Raw genomic sequence first — 13,983 nt, 5'->3', positions numbered from 1 at the left:
TGTTTTATTTAAAATGAAAAAACCAAGTTTAACGTACAAAGCATTTTTATTATGATCTCCAAATTTAATTTTATTACATATCTTAAATTAAATGTGGTATGAAATTTCAGTTCAATACAAAAATATTCAAGTTAATCCTGACTAAGTGTTGTAGGAAACATTTTATTTGAACTTTAGCCAGACACATTGACTTTGCCCATAGATTGTATAGCTTCAACGGTAGACAAGTCTACAGCATCATCTTCTTCCACTTTTTCTACAACAGGTTGGGCGGGTTCCTTCTTTGTTTCAACTCTGGGGAAGTCCAATTTACTCCAAGCGCCGGGTTCAGCCTTCTTTAGTTTTATTTCAACTTTCGTTCCTAACATAGCAGCCGTACTGTTCGCCACATCTATTACCTATAATGGGGAGGTTGTATATTTGAAAATCAATATAGTTCAGTGACACCAAATGTATAAAGTTCTCAAAGTAATAATTAATATGAAGTTAATAACCCATTTAATAAAGATTATTATACCAAAACAAAATAATCAGCCAAACTTCCAAACATCAGCAGGACGTAAATCACTCCATCATGCCATCACACCTATTAATTACAACCTCATTCAAAAAAACATTCTCAACATCCATTCCAAAAAACTATCAAGTGATATCCCACACAAAAACATGAACAATTAATTCACACATGTAAATTATATCATTGTGAAAGACTTTACTTACACCTCTGAGTTCCAAATCCAGTTCAAAAACTGAGTCATTTTCTTCACGAAACACAAGTTTCGTGTTGAGACGGATTGGGTTTAGTTTGACATAGCTCAATGTTGGGTCATACTTCTTAGCATATACACTGACTATTACATAGTCCGGAGTTTGGTGCCAGTCCCAACGACATTTCACTGTACCTGCTGGTGGTCCCTATAAAAAAAATAGGTAGTTATAAATAACACAGTTAAACAATATCCATAGTACATACATAATGACAATATAATGTCTGTTAAAAATGGGTATTATTATAATTTCCGTAGCAGAGCTGTTATGAAAAGTAAATGTACCTAACATATGTATTTTTGCAATTTCACAAATAGGAATATTTCTACTTATTAAATGAAAAAATAAAAATAAATAATAATCCTTTTTACTTAACATACAATGACAATACTTTAATTATACATGAAATCAGTTCAAAATGGAAATTGTAATAGAATATAATATCTCTAAAGATATTAGTACTATAAATAAAACTAGAACTAAGTAGTAATACTTACTTCTTTCACCCATTTGTGTGTACCACTAGTGCAACCTGGTTGACTGAGGAAATTGTTGAAGTCTGTGGTTCGCTTCTGGCAGCAAGACCAGAACTTCAGCCCTTCATGAAACACTGGACATCCAGGGTGATATGTGCACATTGAGTTGTTCGTGTCCGGGCCCTCATAAGCTACATTACAACCACCATTCTTACATGTTGTTCCAATTGCTATGGCACTGTTAAAACAAAAAACAAATTAATATTACGTCAAACTCATGAGTTGTAAGACTGTTTCATACACATATTTGTCGCAAATCTCAGACTTGGAAGCAAATAAATATTTCAAATATATAAATAGCCAAGAAAATATTACGAAATTATAGTGTGGATGACTTTAGGAAAATTGTTTCTATCTAATCATGCCAATAACTTTATATTTTAGTTATAACATAGAAAAATAAACCTTAAATGAAAATAAAAAAAACTACCTTTCATCAGCCTTAGTCACTTTTTGAGTAGAATTCTGTACAACCTGCTTCAGAGAATCAGCAATGCGTGCTTCGAGTTGCGTGAGAGGAGATTCAAATGGAGGTCTGGGTAGTTGTGGACCTGTCACCGGAGCTCGCACTACTATCACCTCCTTCTTGTCCAATTCCTTGTCTAAGGCTTTTTTCTCTGGCTCTGGAGGTTTCTGTATTAGAAAAATTACTTTTGACATATTTATGACATTTTATAGACATATGAACTATGACTACTATGGGATATTGCGACATACAGCGCTCACAGATTTATATATTATACTGGAATAGTCTGATTATAAGCTAAACATTCAAATCAATCAGCAGTGTGTGAGTGTTAGTTGGATATGGTACATAATTGACAAGTTAAGCCATTAATTGCAGCTAACTGCTTGAAAGTGAAATTTAAATGTGTCTATTATAATTTAAATATGCCTTTTTCTACAAGATTTCGGAATTCTAGAATGTGGTAAGTTAAAACATGACTGTCCATATACATCCTTTGAAGCAGCAACATTTATATAATCAATCTATGCAGCAGATTGCAATTGTTTCTCCTGGAAATTCATATAGGTATCAATCAATGTCAGGTAGGAATAATTGTACCAGAAGTTGATCACAGATTTAGTTCCTCTAGGTTGGAATATCTTATATGAGTGTGTCTTCTTTACCTCACCCTTGAAATCACAACACAGTAGTACTAAACACTATTGTTATTAAGCAGAAATAGGTGTGGCAAGGGTGCCAGAGCCAACCATATCATGATTTGATACCTAAATTTCATAAACAAAAAAAGTATATAATAATATGAATATAAATAGATAATTACCACATTAGAGTGCTTTGACATGGTGCAACCTTTAATATTCAAGAACTCTGTAAAGTCCACACTCTTTTTGTTACAGCATGACCATCCCTTGTAGGCATCGTGAAACACTGGCAATCCAGGATGGTGACAGCATTCGTCTGTTTATAAACAAAAAATCAATATTATATACACATTTCAATAACTACTCCTTGCAGATTAAGATAGGATAAACGACGATTTATAGTTTTAACAATTTGTCTTAATAAAACAGAACTTTAAAATGTTTTTGCTGTTTTTAACATTTCTATCACATGGAGAGATAGGAAGAGCTGAAAGGAGCAATACAAGATAACTGTAGTGACCTAGGATCATGTTCAATTCAAAATCTCAAATATAAACCAAGTCGATTTTTCCTGTAACGTCTAGAACAATCTCAATGCAACATACCTTCGTCATTAGCACTGGGGTCAAAAAGCTGACCGCAACCTCTATTGTAACACTGGACTAGATTTTTATTTTCTAGCATTTTAATCAATTCCCTGGATGGATGGAGCGATTAATAAAAAAATCGTAATCCGTAAATAGCACAAGAGAATCTGACGAGCATGGACATTGACAACTGACTGACAGTAGTGACAGTTAATTTTTTGATAGGGATGGCGAACTCAGATCGATTAATCGAATAATCGATTTTTTCTGGTCAATAAAATCCTTTAATCGATATGTAGTACAGTGAATCGATATTTCATCCCAGTAAATAAAAAATAGTTTTTTTCCTGTTCAATTACATACGCCATAAAAACATTTACAATTACTTGTATGCACGTGCCAATCTCATTTGTAGAAATGAAAGTTTTACACTTAATCATTCAAGAACGGGCTAGATGTATTTTTAATCAATTTATTTTACCGTTTCTCAATTATAGGTAAAAGAAATAAAAAAGTTACTTTATTATAAGTAATTACACAAAAGCCTATATTAGTGAAAAACTATAATAGTTCGTTTGTTATAGTGGCCCTTTCGTTTTCTATCCTTTGGCTTGTAATGATTGTTTTGTAACTGGAACTCAAAAACCAAATCGAAAAAAGATCGATTTTTGAAAAATCGATTTTTTTCACAAGGTAATCGATGCCTCGATTACCTTGTCAATCATTTTATCAATCTTTAAATGGAATCATAAAGTTATAGGTAAATTTTACCTATAACTTCATGGTGCGAACACATCACTTAAGTATTAGTACTTGCTAGTGATGTGAATTGCAATCAGAAAACTGAAAGAAACGTGAAACATAGTATTAGTATCTGTTATTCTGTTTTTAATCTGTGTTCTGTGATGTGAAATAAAAAATAGCAGTTTTTGAAGTCAGGGCTAAAGGCGTACAATGAATTAAATATTTATTTATTCTGAAAAGCTAAAATTAATGCAAATATGTAAAACAACAACAAGTAATCCCGTGCACCGCAGTGTTTAAACTCCAGTATGTAAACTGTAAACTATACCTAAATTCTTAATACCTAAAACAATGTCACCCGCTGTCGTGAAAAAATTGTAGTGAAATGAAATATTAGTACGATGTAATAACATTTGGAAAAATGATGTGTACGTAATACTATATCTTGGTTGTTTTAAAATGTTTTGATGTGGGTGTGATTAATGTTTTGAAATCATGAATTTGATGCGCAAATTGCGTGGGGCATCTTCATCGGCGTCTTCGGACTCTGCGGAGGCGTCGGGCTCGTCCTCCCACGTCCAGCTGGGGCTCATGCACCTCAAAAAGCTATTCGCTGAATATACTCACCCCCCGCAACCTTTAACCGATGCCGAAAAAGATGACAAACTGTATAACATGCTTCCACTGTTTTGCAAGGTAATTCACTTTGTATGCTTTGTTTAAATTAGTGCAAAAATTCCAATCGTTAAAAAATATCCTTCCCTTTACAGTTTACACCTATTGATTTTTTTAACCATAGCTGTTATTAGTTTTACACAATTGTAATTGATTCTTATAAGAATTGTACATAATCAATAAAACAATCAACAAATTGTAAAATTGCTTTGACTGAAATTGAGATGAATTGAATATATTTTTATATGATTCATGCTACATTTCAAGAATTTAGTTTCGTATCTGACACAAAGAAATAAATAGTACATTTTATACAACATTGTCAACAATGTCTTGGTTCACATTTAATTATAACAAAAGCAGAATAAACATTTAATATTTTTTGTACATTGACAAAATATTCCTTAAAATTGTAATCCATCTAACACAGGTATTCAGCACCAGTCCTTCAAGTGAGATGAATGAAAAGTTTTGGGACATATTGTCATTTTGTCAACAAGTCTCAAAGCTTATGGTATCAGAAATAAGAAAACGAGCCAGTAACCAAAGCACTGAGGCAGCTAGCTGTGCTATAGCAAAATTCTTAGAGATAGAAAATTCAGAAGAATCCAGTAATGGCTGGATGCTTCTTTCCACTTTAAATCTCCTGGCCGCTGGCGATCAGTCATTGATACAGGTGTGTATGTGAGAAAAAAATTACTTAATAAATTAGGATTTAGAGTGAATATGAGTTGTTTTGACTACAGTTCCACTTAGGGTACTTTTCTGTTAGAAATTAATGACATAGCTCATTTAATGTGTATCAAATTCATTGAATTGAATAAAATTTCATTGAAATTGAGTACTTATGTGCTTGGAAGCTATGGAGGCTTCTCCTGGATATGGAAGTTATGGAAGAATATCTTATAGAGAGATAACTTTATGTGATTCTATAACAGCTATTGCCTAGACCAAACAAAAACCTTAATGGGTTAAATATTCAAAAGTAAGTAATATATGTACCAATGTTTTAGTACTAACTAATTTCTATCCTTTTTAGGTTATGACAACAGCAGCTATACCATCAACACTAGTAAAATGTTTATATCTCTTTTTTGATCTCCCTGAAATACCTGAATCTGAAGCAGATGTTCAAGATGACAATAGTGACTTTACACCTCGAGAGAGGCGAATACTTTTGCAAAAAATATTTGTGCAGGTTTGTTATTTTTCTCTAAAGACAACTCAACTATGAATATTCAGTTATATTTTACTGTATGTATTGCTTCTAAATTGTAGGTACTTGTGAGGCTATGTAGCCACCCATTTCCTTGTGAAGAATTGGCGAGGAAGGATGATTTAAGTCTACTTTTCTCTGCTATTACATCATGGTGTGCACCATACAACATAATGTGGAGAAAGTCTGCTGCAGAAGTATTAATGACACTCTCCAGACATGGGCTAACACAATCTGTTGTTCAATACATACATAGTAAGTATTATATTATCATCTTTACATAACTATTATTGACATTAAGGATTCACACTTAGAAGCTAAACTTGTTCAAGGATGTCTACTTATTAACATCTCATGATAATATCTTCTCTATGTCTATATCTAATATCTTCTCTGCTTCTATAAAAACATAAAATGTTATTATATATCCTTCTTTCATGCAAAGATATTCTGGAAACTACAGTACTAATTTAATAAGACTTCAATTCGAAAATTGTCTTTGTTGTTGTCTCATACAAAACAACAAAGACAATTTTCTACTAAAAATTTGGGGTTTCTATTTAACAAACAACAACAAGAAAGAACTGTGTAAAGAGTGAAAGTTGCAATGTTTCACCTTGATTTGTATTTATACGTATTTATGATAGTAGGTATTTTATTGGTTGGTATTTACTTTTTCAGATAAAGGATGTGTTGGACTTTGCATTGAAAATATGCAAAAAATACCTGAACTGACACCATTAGAGGTATCTATTTTACTTAAGAGTTTTCTAAGAATTGAAAGTAGAATTTAGTTGTCATATATTAAATGTTATTATTTTATTTATTCCAGGTGGTTGAGATGTTTGTTGCAGTCTTTTGTTTCCTAAAGGATTCCAGCGAAGTCAGTCAATTATTACTGGATGACTTTCGATCTTGTCAGGGTTACCTCTTCTTATCAGAGTTCCTTCTGAAGTATGTGATCTTTAAATGCAAATTGAATTGAATATATAGTAAATTCCTTAGTAGCATGAGCATGTTAGAAGTAGTGTATTATTTTGATAGTATTGTCGAGCCTTGTCACTTTTATGTTGCCTAGATTCATTTTGTATTTGATTGTTTTTCCCTAGGGTTCCTTACAATTTTGTCTTTGTTATTATCACAGACATGAGAGACAAGATGTGCCCGATTATTTGACGTCAGGGTAAGTATAAGCAGCATTTACTGCTTTGAATTAGCAATTTATTAACAACATCTAAATATATCGTGATTATTATAAACCAAGCATATACTAACATTTGCATTTGTTTCTATCTAATTTAACATATTTTATTGCTGATTAATAACTCACTCTTTATTCTTTCTTATTAACTGTATTTTATGTCGCGAAAACTATAAACATACAATATGTAAATTAAACGGATACAACTTATGTTTTATTTGTCAGACTATGCATAAAGTTACTATTGTTTTAACACAGTTGTGTTGCGTGTTTGTAAATTGTAGGTATTTTATTACTTATTCAGCATATTTTTTAAGACTTCTTACAGTTTAATTTAAAACAATATATTGAATTATCCTTATGGCAATAACGGCATTGTTCTCGTTACTACAATAGTACCTTTCTGTTATATTTTTCCTCTATTAGTATATTCTATTGTTAAAATTTAATTTATGCAAATTAGTTTTCAATTTGTTTACCAATAATTAATTAAACTTAAATTTAATATTTACATTAAACTTTCACCCAATACTGCTAACTAGCTACTAGCTACAGTTTTGCATGTTTTGGCAACATATATTTTTATATTATTCAATAAACAAGCATTCCATAAAATTTGTATTGATTCTAAATAGATTTATGTACATATACTATGGATTTGTATCGTAATAACGTTGGGTAGGCTAGAGGAGGAGCGTGTAAGCGGCACGGAGGCGCGGGCGGCGCTGCGCAACCTGGTGCTGATGGTGTCGTCGCTGTGCGCGTGCGGCTTCTCCGAGCTGCGGCCCACGCGCGCCAACACCGAGCTGTTCCAGCTGCAGGGCTTCGTGCTGCCGCAGCCCTCCACGCCGGGACAGGCCGTCAGGAACGTGCAGGCGTTTCAGGTATTGCATTTTTTATGTAATGTACAGTTTAGATGGTAGTATGGAACAACGCCATACTGCTAGTCCGCTCCGAATATAGGAACGAGTCGCGTCGCAAAAGCAAATTGCATGTATGGTAGATATATGAGGACAGCGCGGGACCCTCCTGGCACCCGTCCTCTCTGAATATAAAAATGAATCGCGTCGCCATAGCAAATTGTATGACTACACCTGCTCGCAACAACTTCAGAGCGGACTAGCAGTTTGGCGCGGACTATACATAGCTGCGTCAGTATTTATGGAACGTGGTACATGGAAATGAAATGTCGTAACTCTATGCACGCTAATTTTGTGCAACATCATGCTTATATTTATTTCATAACTAACGCAATAAGGTCCTTACTTACTTACTTACAGGTTCTTCAATCAGTATTCATGAAATCAAACTCTCCAGCACTTTGCTGCACTATCCTAGATGCCATATCTAGTGTTTACCACGCGGACAACGCCAATTACTTCATATTGGAAAACCAAAACACTCTGAGCCAATTCTCTGAAAGGATTCACACAAAGAATGCAGAAATTCAAGAGAAGTTTTTCGAATTGCTGGAATTTATTGTGTTCCAGTTGAATTTTGTGCCATGTAAAGAATTAATCTCGCTTTCGTTGCTATTAAAAGCAAATAGATCGAAAAGTTGCAGTATTCTCTGCATGAAGACACTATCCAATATTTTAAAGTGAGTATCAATATTTTTTTTTATGTATACCCATTACATAAAAAAATAGCAAACCGCCACATATATGAACTATTTTTTCAATTATTATATAAACTAAGAATTAAGACATTGACTCAAGCTTGACTTGACTTATTTAAGTATTAATAAATGATTTTGTAAATAATATTCACATAATATCTTTGTAGACACAACGTCATCTTCAAAGACGTATATCGAGAGGTCGGAATGTTGGAGGTATTCGTAACTTGTCTCTCGCGGTACGCGGCCTTTCTCAAGGACAAACAAATCGAAGAAGAAAAACTTAAATCAAATGAAGCATCTGCGACCGAATCTCCAAAAGCTCCCGAGAGGAGAAAAAGACAGCATTCAAAACATGACTCCTTGATAAAAGACCCGAATTCTGATGTTGAAGAGGAGGAATTAGGTTCCTTGGTCATGGAAGGCCTTACTGCGTTGTTGAGTGGCAACACGAATAACTGTAATGTGTTTAGAGACTGCGGGGGAGCTAAATGTGTTCATGGAATGGTTGTGCATGAGTCGTGCAGGAGTAAAGCTTTAGGTAAGAAAATGTGCGCGGGCTGTAAAAATATTTATATCATCATTTATTATTTATCAAAAATATCTTCTGTTCTGCATAAAAACAGCTTAAAAACTAACTTATATTTAAATTTTTACTAAGCATGATATTTTTTATGAACTATGTAAACCAACTTAAATTATTGGTTTTCTTTCATTTGTTTTAACTGTCCTTATAAATAGGAACAAAACTAAACCATTATTGATAGATCACTCCGGATATTTTCTGTGAATTGTTTTGTTAACATATAATAAGTACCAAAATGTGTATTCAGGTGTGGTGAGAGAGCTTATAGTGAGCGGTTCTGGCGAGGAAGACATGTCCGCGTTGTTGTGTGGCATGCACGCGGCGCCCAATGATGCGCTGCAGTTAAAACTGCACATACTGAAGGCATTGCTTGCTTGCTTGAGAGATTCGCATAGAACTAGAACCATATTCAGGAAGGTATGACTACTATAATAAGTTTTATTGCTGATGTTATATGCGTAGTATTTTTGCGTGTCTGATCAAAGTCACGCAACAATAGTGTAATTAATACACTTCATATTAATAATCGCATAGATTACTATGCGATTATTAATTATTATAAGGGTTTGAGGTTGGGGTTATCTTAATATGATAGGTACATAATGGCATAGATCAGAAATCCTGTAGTATAGATGCAATAAAGACTTGTAAATTTATTTCTCTGATGTAGGCAACTGACTTCTGACTATACGCAATATCTATCGTATTTGGAACTAGCTATAGTAACCACTTAACAGAAAAAGACCTAGTTTCGGTATAGAACTTATGTGATGAACATTTTGTTGAATTTTATTAATTATGTCGACATTTTCTACATAGGTAAGCGGGTTCGTCTATGTGACTAGTGTTTTGGTCTCGCTCGAAGGAAAACTAAAAGGAGACGAGTTGTTAGATCGCGACATGTTACAACTGCTTCACATTGTCTTCTATACAATCAGCACAGCTATGAGATTCGAACCTGCTAATGCAAAATTTTTTCATCATGAAGTAAGTTGAAACGAAAATGTTACATATTGATTAAACTCACAAAGTTGATTAAGCTTAACTAAGAGTGTTAAATTATTTAATTTTTCAGATATGCATGACAACGCTATGTGAGACAATACGTCTCTTGGGTTGTTTCACAGAAGACATAGAATTGCAAAATGATACAGAAAATGGAGACCCAGATCTGTATGAAGTGTTTCATGATTTATTCACTGGAAACATACTTGAAATGACGTGAGGAACTCTATATTATTTTTATTGTAAATATGAATAAAAAAATGTATAAGGTATTATAAATATTTTAAATCTTATAGATTACCTGAGAATGTACCTGTGGTCTTCGTACATGCCTGCATAGTACTGAGGCTGTTATATGACGTAGCCCTGGATTCATTCGACAAAGCGGCATTTTGTGGTTCCCTCAATGTGAAATCACCGAGCCTTACAAGACAAAGCTCTGCTATAAATGAGGTATATCTTGATATATATATAATAATTAAAAACTTTCGTTAGAAATATGTATTCAATTTCGTAAGGACGTAATGAAAAACAATAAAAACAGCTTCTTAAATTAAAAACTTTTGTGAGATCTATGTATGCAATTTCGTAATGTAAACTAAATATTGTTGATACACAGCGTTATTTTTTAAATTATCCTACTATTTTAAATAATATTGTATTTCTCTATTAAAATTTAAACTATAACCAATTCAATAAACAATTCAAAATACGATGAACCTAAATTGGTGTCCTTATATGATTATTTTGGTATTCAATTAATTTGTATATCCAGTCAAAGCCAGCCGGTCGTACCGCCCCACTGAACCTGTCCATGGGCAGTACTACGGGCGAAGCGTGGATCGTGCACTCCGGTGTGGTGATCGTGCTCGCGAAGCTATTGCCCGCGTTGCCGCGCCCGCCCGAGCACGAGGACTACGCTCGAGCTATACGGGACTACCTCGCGCACGTGCTCAAGAGCCTCGTTCGGACGTAAGAAATATATTGTTTTGTACAGTTTAAATTAGGAAGTGTTTTTTAACTTGGAATGGTTAAGTAAATTTAAAAACAGCCTTACAGGTGTTGTCTAGTGAAAAGGTGTGGTCCCTTTTTTGACACAGACTAAATATGAAAATTATTCCTCAGCTATATTATTATTTTAAATCGTAGTATAACGTAATATATACCTTATTAACGAACAAACTCACACTTTAAAAAAACTCGCGTAAATATGTAAAAATATTGAGTGAAAAAAGTTCACATTAAGTGATCACAATATTACTATCTGGGCTTGATTGCATATGTCCATGGGCGGCAGTAACCACTTATCATCAGGTGGATTGCATACTCGTCTGCTACTCCTGTATTATATGTATAAAAAAGCTTTGTTGTAATTATTGTTTCGTGTGCATCAGGGAGCGCAACCAGCAGGTGATGTGCGTGGCGGGGCTGGCGGGCGCGGTGCTGCGCGTGTGCGGCGCGGCGTTGCGCGGCGAGCGGCACCCGCTGCACGCGCCCGCCATGTACATGCTGGAGCGCCTCGCCGCGCACGCGCTGCGCCCCGCGGAGCTCAGGTACGTGCGCACGCGGGTACAAGCATATACTCCGCAGCAACTTAAGGGCACACTAAAGCAGCTATGTACCCGTGGACGAGAGCAGGCAGCGGACAGGTGCCGGAGGGACCCGCGCTGTCTTCGTCCCCCTAATATCTTCAATTTGCTATTGCGACGCGACTCGTTTCTATATTCGAAGCGGGCTAGCAGTTTGGCGCGGAGTTTACATATGCGTCAGGGGGCGCAAGTAGCCGTTGACATGCGGAGACAGCACAACGACGCAACATGACGTCGTAGCGCGCAGCTGTAACCTGTTAAATTTGTAATTTTTTGTAAAAAATATGAAGGGTAATAATAAAAATTAAACAAAATTATATTTTTATTTTCAGAGAATTTCTGCGAATGGGAAATCCTTTGAATTGTTTGGCGCCCGAACCGGGTCAAGTATGTAAACCTGGCGGCCCTGTGCCATTAACAAGAATCAAGACTTTGGTCTCAATGACTACACCAAGAGACTACAGGTAAATATGTATTAAGTATTTGTTTATTAAAAATCATAATTTTTTTGTTCGAAAATAGTTTGGTCTTTCTTAATTCTAATTATTCGACTAGCAACTTTTGAAGTGTTATGACAGCTATGCTCAGAATGTGCCGAAAGTATAAATTAAATTATGACTGTAGCATTACTTTATATTGTGTTTGCTGCCGCGAATGTAATTTGCTTTCATATCCAGGTCTCAAAATTCATGCACCTTGCCACCATTTGTGGAGTTCGATATGTCCGCGGAAGGGTTCGGTTGTCTGTATCTGCCCAGCATTGCGCCACAGTCTGCGAATCTCAACGCGCTTGGAACACAAGATACTGCCACTTTGGGTGGAATTGGATCAGGTATTATTCCGATTAGTGTATATTATTATAGTGTGTTGTGGCGGAGAAGGGATTTACTCAGTCCTGTGAACCAAAAAAATATCAACGGGTTGCATTCCGAGAGCTGCGGCAGAAATGAAAACCCGCGAAACCTAACCTGAATAATAAAATATAATAAATAAAAATTAAAACTGACACCCCTTGACTTATTTTTATATACAGACACCGGATGACATCTTGACTTCGGCAGTTTGCTTTGCCGTCTTACGAATTTTCGATCAGACCACGTGTCCTGGCGCGAGTTTAACATTTTTTACCCATCACAAAAAATGCACAACGCCGCTAAAGAAGTTTTCACTTCAAAAAGTTTCTCGCAAGTTATTCTTCTAAAGTTACTTGGTATATTTTTTATGTAATTTTATATTTATTGTAGGTGACAGGGTGTTTCCGCCACAAACAGGCCTCACTTACTCCACTTGGATTTGCGTGGAGAAGTATTCAGATCCACGCACGGACCCACACTGTGTCCGGCTTCTGACTTTAGTGCGCAATATCAACAACAGTCGGGACGAACACCTCGTCTGCTTGACTGTGGTCCTGTCTGCTAGGGACAAGGCAATTATTGTATCCACGCAAGAGACGTTGGTTCCTCATAGTGAGTAATATATGTAAAAATTATTATGAAGAAGAAGCCATTCATTTAAACGCTTTTTAAAAACAGTAATATGCAGGATAATTATAAAATGAAGTAACAATAACTTGTTAATTTCTTTACTGATTTCATCCAGACTGGTTAAAATCGATTCAGACCTAATTAAAGTACTACTTCTTAAATCACCTTGTGTAGTTATGAATTGTTTGTATGATTTTAGAAAACAACAAAAGTAAAAAAAATAGAAGCTGATAATAATTTTGTATACAGATGTGGGTGAATGGGAGCCGGAAGGGTCGGGCGAGTGCGGCGCGCGCGTGTGGTGCCCCGACCTGCAGCATGAGGGCCAGTGGCACCACCTCGCGCTGGTCTTCAACCGAGCCGTGCTTAAAAATTCCTCTTTCTCTCTATATCTTGACGGTATGATATTGTTTCTATTTATTTATCCCTATTCGAAATGATGAAGGAATATCTCCTCAAGAATATATTCTCATATCATATAAACTTATAAGGAATAGCTGAACATGCTGAAACCAATTTTGATAAAGAAAAAATTAAACTAAAAAATACGTGTGGCACTCGGAGACTGCCGCGGTAAAGCTATTGCATAGCATTTTTTATGCTATGAAAACGCTCAGAAGGAATTCCAGAAATACAATATATTCTTCCATAATCATCAACATTTACATTAATACATCTTTATCCACTATTTTATCATATCTCCATTATATAAGACATTGCAAATATCAGCTGACATTTCATAACTCCAAGCAGGACTGAACATTCTAAAATATAAAATAGAAAAGTATTTAATAAGTGACATAAAGTATTAACAACCAGCAATATAAATGGATCAATGCGATGTGCCTGTGACATTTGACCGAA

The 13,983-nt window shown here is 35.0% G+C and overlaps 2 protein-coding genes across 2 annotated transcripts in view; one reads left to right on the top strand and one right to left on the bottom strand.

Annotated features, from left to right (window-relative positions):
- Positions 1-27: 27 nt before the first annotated feature.
- mora (cysteine and histidine rich domain containing protein) lies at positions 28-3,203 on the bottom strand. Its single transcript, XM_073082812.1, has 6 exons — positions 3,020-3,203; positions 2,594-2,730; positions 1,735-1,937; positions 1,266-1,482; positions 721-915; positions 28-398 (listed from the first exon to the last, which is right to left on the bottom strand). The coding sequence occupies exons 1-6, from the start codon at positions 3,096-3,098 to the stop codon at positions 174-176; spliced, it is 1,056 nt and encodes a 351-aa protein (XP_072938913.1). The 5' UTR covers positions 3,099-3,203; the 3' UTR covers positions 28-173.
- A 701-nt stretch (positions 3,204-3,904) lies between these two features.
- The window catches only part of bchs (WD repeat and FYVE domain containing 3 bchs), a 32,250-nt gene continuing 22,171 nt past the window's right edge, over positions 3,905-13,983 (top strand). Inside the window, exons 1-20 of the mRNA XM_073083209.1 lie at positions 3,905-4,441; positions 4,851-5,096; positions 5,460-5,618; positions 5,699-5,891; positions 6,318-6,382; positions 6,469-6,590; positions 6,781-6,819; positions 7,520-7,721; positions 8,118-8,437; positions 8,623-8,996; positions 9,289-9,458; positions 9,861-10,028; positions 10,117-10,262; positions 10,343-10,499; positions 10,822-11,018; positions 11,441-11,599; positions 11,968-12,099; positions 12,313-12,467; positions 12,880-13,101; positions 13,369-13,518. Of these exons, the coding sequence (XP_072939310.1) occupies positions 4,241-4,441; positions 4,851-5,096; positions 5,460-5,618; positions 5,699-5,891; positions 6,318-6,382; positions 6,469-6,590; positions 6,781-6,819; positions 7,520-7,721; positions 8,118-8,437; positions 8,623-8,996; positions 9,289-9,458; positions 9,861-10,028; positions 10,117-10,262; positions 10,343-10,499; positions 10,822-11,018; positions 11,441-11,599; positions 11,968-12,099; positions 12,313-12,467; positions 12,880-13,101; positions 13,369-13,518 (3,577 nt within the window). The 5' untranslated portion in view covers positions 3,905-4,240. The remainder of the gene's footprint in view (positions 4,442-4,850; positions 5,097-5,459; positions 5,619-5,698; positions 5,892-6,317; positions 6,383-6,468; positions 6,591-6,780; positions 6,820-7,519; positions 7,722-8,117; positions 8,438-8,622; positions 8,997-9,288; positions 9,459-9,860; positions 10,029-10,116; positions 10,263-10,342; positions 10,500-10,821; positions 11,019-11,440; positions 11,600-11,967; positions 12,100-12,312; positions 12,468-12,879; positions 13,102-13,368; positions 13,519-13,983) is intronic.

This window comes from Epargyreus clarus, unplaced genomic scaffold (genome assembly GCF_041222505.1).
Source record: "Epargyreus clarus isolate Ecla_fem2 unplaced genomic scaffold, WU_Ecla_fem_2.2 ptg000018l, whole genome shotgun sequence".
In the NCBI taxonomy this organism is placed as follows: Eukaryota; Metazoa; Arthropoda; class Insecta; order Lepidoptera; family Hesperiidae; genus Epargyreus; species Epargyreus clarus.
The sequence above is the reverse complement of the archived record's forward strand: the minus strand, read 5'-3'. Positions and strand labels throughout refer to the sequence as shown.

Excerpts from the sequence above, each read along its gene's own strand:
- mora (XM_073082812.1), bottom strand. The coding sequence starts at position 3,098 with ATGCTAGAAAATAAAAATCTAGTCCAGTGTTACAATAGAGGTTGCGGT. Across the intron at positions 2,731-3,019 it reads CCCCAGTGCTAATGACGAAG|ACGAATGCTGTCACCATCCT; the intron begins GTATGTTGCATT and ends GTTTATAAACAG. Across the intron at positions 1,483-1,734 it reads GTGACTAAGGCTGATGAAAG|TGCCATAGCAATTGGAACAA; the intron begins GTAGTTTTTTTT and ends TTGTTTTAACAG.